The sequence below is a fragment of the Bubalus bubalis genome, chromosome 10 (assembly GCF_019923935.1).
Source record: "Bubalus bubalis isolate 160015118507 breed Murrah chromosome 10, NDDB_SH_1, whole genome shotgun sequence".
Classification (NCBI taxonomy): Eukaryota; Metazoa; Chordata; class Mammalia; order Artiodactyla; family Bovidae; genus Bubalus; species Bubalus bubalis.
The window spans coordinates 69980296-69988430 of record NC_059166.1 but is presented as its reverse complement, the minus strand read 5'-3'; the positions used below and the strand labels follow the sequence as shown (position 1 = coordinate 69988430).

The window sequence follows — 8135 nt, the reverse complement described above, 5'->3', positions numbered from 1 at the left end:
CCAAGGCAAACCATTCAATATCACAGTAATCCAAGTCTATGCCCCAACCAGTAACACTGAAGAAGCTGAAGTTGAACGGTTCTATGAAGACCTACAAGACCTTTTAGAACTAACACCCAAAAAAGATGTCCTTTTCATTATAGGGGACTGGAATCCAAAAGTAGAAAGTCAAGAAACACCTGGAGTAACAGGCAAATTTGGCCTTGGAATACAGAATGAAGCAGGGCAAAGACTAAAAGAGTTTTGCCAAAAAAATGCACTGGTCATAGGAAACACCCTCTTCCAACAACACAAGAGAAGACTCTACACATGGACATCACCAGATGGTCAACACCAAAATCAGATTGATTATATTCTTTGCAGCCAAAAATGGAGAAGCTCTATACAGTCAGCAAAAACAAGACCAGGAGCTGACTGTGGCTCAGATCATGAACTCCTTATTTCCAAATTCAGACAGAAATTGAAGAAAGTAGGAAAAAACCACTAGACCATTCTGCTACTGCTAAGTCACTTCAGTCGTGTCCAACTCTGTGCGACCCCATAGACGGCAGTCCACCAGGCTCCTCCGTCCCTGGGATTCTCCAGGAAAGAACACGGGAGTGGGTTGCCATTTCCTTCTCCAGTGCATGAAAGTGAAAAGTGAAAGTGAAGTCGCTCAGTCATGTCCGACCCTCAGCTACCCCATGGACTGTAGCCTTCCAGGCTCCTCTGTCCATGGGATTTTCCAGGCAAGAGTACTGGAGTCGGGTGCCATTGACCTAAATCAAATCTCTTATGATTATACAGTGGAAGTGAGAAATAGATTTAAGGGCCTAGATCTGATAGATAGAGTGCCTGATGAACTATGGAATGAGGTTCGTGACATTGTACAGAAGACAGGGATCAAGACCATCCCCATGGAAAAGAAATGCAAAAATGCAAAATGGCTGTCTGGGGAGGCCTTACAATAGCTGTGAAAAGAAGAGAAGCGAAAAGCAAAGGAGAAAAGGAACGATACAAGCATCTGAATGCAGAGTTCCAAAGAATAGCAAGAAGAGATAAGAAAGCCTTCCTCAGCGATCAATGCAAAGAAATAGAGGAAAACAACAGAATGGGAAAGACTAGAGATCTCTTCAAGAAAATTAGAGATACCAAGGGAACATTTCATGCAAAGATGGGCTCAATAAAGGACAGAAATGGTATGGACCTAACAGAAGCAGAAGATATTAAGAAGAGGTGGCAAGAATACACAGACGAACTGTACAAAAAAGATCTTCACGACCCAGATAATCACGATGGTGTGATCACTGACCTAGAGCCAGACATCCTGGAATGTGAAGTCAAGTGGGCCTTAGAAAGCATCACTACAAATGAACAAAGCTAATGGATGGAATTTCAGTTGGGCTATTTCAAATCCTGAAAGATGATGCTGTGAAAGTGCTGCACTCAATATGCCAGCAAATTTGGAAAACTCAGCAGTGGCCACAGGACTGGAAAAGATCCGTTTTTATTCCAATCCCAAAGAAAGGCAATGCCAAAGAATGCTCAAACTACTGCACAATTGCACTCATCTCACACGCTAATAAAGTAATGCTCAAAATTCTCCAAGCCAGGCTTCAGCAATACGTGAATTGTGAAATTCCAGTTCTTCAAGCTGGTTTTAGAAAAGGCAGAGGAACCAGAGATCAAATTGCCAACATCTGCTGGATTATGGAAAAAGCAAGAGAGTTCCAGAAAAACATCTATTTCTGCTTTATTGACTATGCCAAAGCCTTTGACTGTGTGGATCACAATAAACTGTGGGAAATTCTGAAAGAGAAGGGAATACCAGACCCCCTGACCTGCCTCTTGAGAAATTTGTATGCAGGTCAGGAAGCAATAGTTAGAACTGGACATGGAACAACAGACTGGTTCCAAATAGGAAAAGGAGTGCGTCAAGGCTGTATATTGTCACCCTGCTTATTTAACTTATATGCAGAGTACATCATGAGAAATGCTCGGCTGGAAGAAACACAAGCTGGAATCAAGATTGCCAGGAGAAATATCAATAACCTCAGATATGCAGATGACACCACCCTTATGGCAGAAAGTGAAGAAGAATTAAAAAGCCTTTTGATGAAGGTGAAAAAGGAGAGTGAAAAAGTTGGCTTAAAGCTCAACATTCAGAAAACAAAGATCATGGCATCCGGTCCCATCACTTCATGGGAAATAGATGCGGAAACAGTGGAAACAGTGTCAGACTTTATTTTTTGGGCTCCAAAATCACTGCAGATGGTGACTCAGCCATGAAATTAAAAGATGTTTACTCCTCGGAAGGAAAGTTATGACCAACCTAGATAGCATATTCAAAAGCAGAGACATTACTTTGCCAACAAAGTTTCGTCTAGTCAAGGCTATGGTTTTTCCTGTGGTCATGTATGGAAGTGAGAGTTGGACTGTGAAGAAAGCTGAGTGCCGAAGAATTGATGCTTTTGAACTGTGGTGTTGGAGAAGACTCTTGAGAGTCCCCTGGACTGCAAGGAGATCCAACCAGTCCATTCTGAAGGAGACCAGCCCTGGGATTTCTTTGGAAGGAATGATGCTAAAGCTGAAACTCCAATATTTTGGCCACCTCATGCGAAGAGTTGACTCATTGGAAAAGACTCTGGTGCTGGGAGGGATTGGGGGCAGGAGGAGAAGGGGACGACAGAGGATGAGATGGCTGGATGGCATCACTGATTCGATGGACGTGAGTGTGAGTGAACTCCGGGAGTTGGTGATGGACAGGGAGGCCTGGGGTGCTGCGATTCATGGGGTTGCAAAGAGTCGGACACGACTGAGCGACTGAACTGAACTGAACTGAAATCATACAGTTAATATTTATTATTTAAAAATCCAAAGATCAAAAATGCATAAGGTTTAAAAGAATCCTCTGACTCATTATTATTCCTCAGATTCGACTGATTTTGACAATTTGGTGCTTATCTTAAAAAAATATATATTTATTTATTTTTGGCTGTGCTGAGTCTTTGTTGCTGCATTGACTTTTCTCTCATTGCAATGAGCGGGGACTATTCTCTAATTGTGGTGTGTGGGCTTCTTATTGTGGTGGCTTTTCCTGTAGTGGAGCTTGGGCTCTAGGGTGTGCGGGCTTCAGTAGTTATGGCTCCCAGGCTCTAGAGCATAGGCTCAATAGTTGTAGTGTACAGGATTAGTTGTTCTGCAGCACTGGAATCTTCTTGGATCAGGGATCAAACCCGTGTCTCCTGCATTGGCAGTCAGAGTCTCCACCACCAAGCCACTAAGGAAGCCCTGTGCTTATCTTTGTATACTGTATGAATGTGTGCATGAGTGTGCATATTCTTTTTTAACAAAAAAGAAATCATTTCCTACTACTCAGTAGAATACTACGCAGTAATTTTTCAGGAGGTAAATTGCTATGTATATATACACATGGAACAATGATATTTTATTTGAAAAAGCTGCAGAATCACATTTATTGTAAGAGATAAAGCTCATATACACACAGAATGCACAGCTTTTTCTGGGAAGAACATATGGCAATGGAATGAGGTCATTTCACTTTTTCTTTCACACAGTTCTCTATTATTATCATTTTTATCTTAAGCATATATACTTTCACAATAATATTAAAGACCATGCAAGAGAAAATGGAGCATAAGTCAATAAAATGGAGATCATATGATACAACTGAATATAGTATTATACATGAGAATAAATGATAGGCCAGAAAAAATATTGAAGAGAAGAATATACTAAAGAAATTTTTAAATGAAGCAAAAATGAAAGTAGACATATGATTTTCAAAATTATTCAGTAGGGAATTGGAAAAAAAATGGATCGTGCAGTTTCTGCTGCCAACTTTCTTGCAATATATAACTCGCAAAACCGGAATATCCTGTTCTGCTGACCAGTACTAAATAACAGCCTCTATGCTACAAGAGGCAAATAGAAGAAGAAGCAAGGCTCTGCCAAAAGAGGGAGAAGGGCTAAATATGAGCCATGCTCAATTACTTTTGCTTTTTAAATGCCAGTATTTTAAATACCCAAACAATGTGTTGTCTGCACGAAAGTGAACTTGAAATTAACATCAGATACCTTAAAGAAAGGTATGATGTTCAATTGTTAGTTTGCTGTTTTTGCTACTAAATTGTTTTATTTTAAAGCAGTATTATAGCATATAGGCTAGGGATATAAATATTCTGATTTAGCTCCAGGGTCTCTTGATGAAAGTAAAAGAGGAGAGTAAAAACGTTGGCTTTAAGTTCAACATTCAGAAAACTAAGATCATGGCATCTGGTCCCATCACTTCATGGCAAATAGATGGGGAAACAGTGGCTGACTTTATTTTGGGGGGCTCCAAAATCACTGCAGATGGTGACTGCAGCTATGAAATTAAAAGACGCTTACTCTTTGGAAGGAAAGTTATGACCAACCTAGACAGCATATTAAAAAGCAGAGACATTACTTTGTCAACAAAGGTCCGTCTAGTCAAGGCTATGGTTTTTCCAGTGGTCATGTATGGCTGTGAGTTGGGTAAAGAAAGCTGAGCGCCGAAGAATTAATGCTTTTGAACTGTGGTGTTGGAGAAGACTCTTGAGAGTCCCTTGGACTGCAAGGAGATCCAACCAGTCCATCCTAAAGAAGATCAGTCCTGAGTGTTCATTGGAAGGACTGATGCTGAAGCTGAAACTCCAATACTTTGACCAGCAGATGCAAAGAGCTGACCCTGATGCTGGGAAAGACTGAGGGCAAGAGGAGAAGGGGATGAAAGAGGATGAGATGATTGGATGGCATCACCAACTCAATGGACATGAGTTTGGGTAAACTCTGGGAGTTGGTGATGGACAGGGAGGTCTGGCATGCTGTGGTTCATGGGGTTGCAAAGAGTCGGACACGATTGAGAGACTGATCTGAACTGAACTGTCACACTGAGTGAACCATTTAACCTTGCTTACTTTTTAAATAAAATAATAAAAAGATAAAATTCTAAATTTCTATTTTATTTAATATTCTATGTTTCCATAACTTGGAAGACCAAACAGAGGAGTCATAAACAATACCCACATTTATTTTTTTTAAAGGAATCAATAATTCAGAAGAGCTTTCTTTTCCCATTCATTAACAAGTTCATAAGTCTGTAGTGCTGTTCATATCAGATGAATCTACAAAGCCAAGAACAGGAACCATTGCATCTTCTTCAGAAGATGTGCTACTTTGATTCTTCTGTTTTTTGTTCACATATTTGTGCAAAGTGCTGTAGTACTGCTCCTTTGGATTGAAAGTATATAGCGATGAAATCTGTTGCCAGTCTTTAATGCTTGGAGTGTTGTATTCCTGTGGATGTGAGCACTCAAAGAAACATTTGATATTTTCTTTCGCCAGTTGCGTTGCATGTTCTGTGGCTTGACTTTTAAGAATCTGTTGCTCCTGTTGCAAATAGATTTTCCAAAATTTCAGCTGCAGGTAACTAACTGGAGACAGGCATCGAGTGATTGATGTACAAATCAGGAGGAGGCTGATAACAACTGCTATCAGGACCCAGCCTAACACCTTAGGTAAACACAACAAAACAGTGATTTAGTGACTTAAAAAAAATTTTTTTAATCAACAGGTAAAATTTAAACTACTCAGAGTTAAGATGATGAACAAGCAACAGTTAGGTCTTATTCCCTTAAGAGAAAGAAGTGGCATTAACCCCTCCCCCCACCCCTCAGTAGAATTGCTTGCTTGACAAGACAGTCATTTTCCAAGTCATGTTAAGGATCCACGGAGGAGCTTATATGTGGAACCCCTGGAACTCAAAATGTGGAATTTCAGAAAATCCAGTGAAACAAGTATTCATTTCCAAGAACTTCTGAGCTTTACAAGCCCAGAAGCAGTGTGGGGTGATGGCTTTAAAGTCAGGCAGACCTGGACTCAGTGTACCCACTGTTAAGACAAAAGAGAATAATAATAGAGATCAAGGACCCAGCAAGGTGTCGGGTGTGGGGCACAGAGCAGATCCCTGACACAACAGAGTGCCTGAGTGCCTTCCTCCTTTCATTAGTAATACTCAATTTTTTATAAAAACCTATAATGGGCTTTCCAGGGGGCTCAGATGGTAAAGTGTCTGCCCACAATGCAGGAGACACGGGAGAAATGGCTACCCACTCCAATACTCTTGCCTGGAAAATTCCATGGACAGAGGAGCCTGGTAGCCTACAGTCCACTAGGTCTCAAAGAGTCGGACACGACCGAACCACTTCATTTTCACTTTCATAAGGGAAGAGACTCTGAAGACACACGCATATGTAAGACTGAAACTAACACAATATTTTAAGTCAACTACACTCCAATTAAAGGGGAAAAAAGAAAGAAATAGCACCGAGATGAAAGAAAGAGGGGAAGAGACGGAAGGAGGGAGGGAAGGGGTAGGGAGAGAGAGAGAAAGAAAAAAAAAGAAAGATAGATGATGTGCTGTGGTAAGTCATTTCAGTCGTGTCTGACTCTTTGCGACCTTATGGACTGTAACCCGCCAGGTTCCTCTGTCCATGGGATTCTCCAGGTAAGAATACAAGAGAGGGTTGCCATTTCCTTCTCCAGGGATGGAACCCTCATCTCTTGGGTCTCCTGCGTTGGCACTTTACCACTAGCGCCACCTGGGAAGCCCTGGGAAGATAGATGATAGATTTGCCTATCAGCTCATTTGAAGCCAACAGCCATTCTAGTTAGCTTGCCTTCGGTGTCAGGAGAAAGGGGACGCATTTCTACCTCCCGTCCGCCCCGCAGAAGCCAGTCCCTCTCCGACCCCCGCACCGCATCCTGCGCGGGCGCCCGACCTGCGAGTGCGCCGTGAGCTCCTTCTGCAGCTCCTTCTGCAGCTGCTTCACGTCGGGCGCCAGGGCCTGCTGGCAGGGCACCAGCGGCAGCTGGGCGGCGCAGCGCGGGTCGCGGCCCACGCACAGGTACCCCGCCAGGACCTCGCTCCCGCTGGCGGCGCACTCATAGAAGGCGCCCCCGAGCAGCGCCACGGCCACCCAGGTGAGCGGCGCCACCGCGGCGGTGGCGCTGATCTGCGCGCACACCAGGGCCCCGCGCAGCCCCGAGCCGCAGCTCCGCGCGCAGCAGCCGGTCAGCAGGCGCCAGGTGCGCGCGCTCAGCACGTAGCCCAGGAGGAAGAGAGCCAGCGCCGGCACCAGCAGAAAGACCAGACCGTAGGGCAGGTTCCAGGCGACGCTGCAGGGGCACTGGAACACCGTGGTGGAGAAGATGCGCTCCCCGCCCGCTGTCAGTAGGCTCACCAGGCAGTAGCCCAGAGCGTTACCCTGTTTGAGGTGCAAGTTCAACACCTCCCGAAACTTCTCCATGGATCTCCTACCCTAGGGAGCCGTGGACAAGGCTCGGCTGCTTCTGCCTCTTCGCCGCCCAGCTCCTGAAAGGTTTTGGGGGATCTGGCGTTTGCCCGTGCCCCAAGTAGCACCTTCCAAAAAAGGGAAGAGGGTTTCTCAGGGTGTCTTGAGCTTTCACTTTCTTATTTCAACCCAACTAATTGTGGCAGATCCAAGCACACAGGCCGCCGACCTCCCCATGCCCACCCCTTTCCAGAAGCAGGCGCATTGGTGACCTTTATCCCTCAATTGAGGAAGAAGATAGGGCCTGTTCCACTGTAGCTTTTGTTTCCTCCACACTGACAGGGAACCAGGGACTTTCCTTTCCCTTAACGATCCCTTTATGGAAAGAATACTTTACTTGAGTAAACTGGGGGAAACACTAGCTTTTCCTCTATTGCAGCCACCCTGGCTCCTAAACCAACTCCCAATCAGACCCAGCAATTACCAGCAACAACAACAAACCCCCACAAACCTCAATGATTTACAGGAAACATTATTCAAGGGCAAATTTCCAGTTTCTCTTATATAAACTGAATTGCAACAAAGCCCCGCTCAAATTCCAGTATATCCATGATATTCTGCCCCCTTCCTGTCTCCCTTCTGAACAGAACTGCCACTTTTCTCTCCTCAACCTGATCTCCTACAGGACATTAGCCTGAATATACTATATTGACTTCTACCTCTTTTTCTCCCCACTCAGGTACGTCCTAACACTGGCAGTACATAGAAGTGTATCAAGTCCTTACCCAGGGGCCACCAAATTGATCAGCAGAGGAGCGGGGT

At 44.1% G+C, this 8135-nt stretch overlaps 1 protein-coding gene across 1 annotated transcript; it reads right to left on the bottom strand.

Moving 5' to 3' along the window:
- Nucleotides 1–4961: 4961 nt before the first annotated feature.
- Nucleotides 4962–7663, bottom strand: CALHM6 (calcium homeostasis modulator family member 6). Its single transcript, XM_006055681.4, has 2 exons — nt 6801–7663; nt 4962–5532 (listed from the first exon to the last, which is right to left on the bottom strand). Exons 1-2 carry the CDS (start codon nt 7326–7328, stop codon nt 5110–5112), a joined length of 951 nt encoding a protein of 316 aa, XP_006055743.3. The 5' UTR covers nt 7329–7663; the 3' UTR covers nt 4962–5109.
- Nucleotides 7664–8135: the final 472 nt, after the last annotated feature.

Excerpts from the sequence above, each read along its gene's own strand:
- CALHM6 (XM_006055681.4), bottom strand. The coding sequence starts at position 7,328 with ATGGAGAAGTTTCGGGAGGTGTTGAACTTGCACCTCAAACAGGGTAAC. Across the intron at positions 5,533-6,800 it reads AGCTCACGGCGCACTCGCAG|GTGTTAGGCTGGGTCCTGAT; the intron begins GTCGGGCGCCCG and ends TGTTTACCTAAG.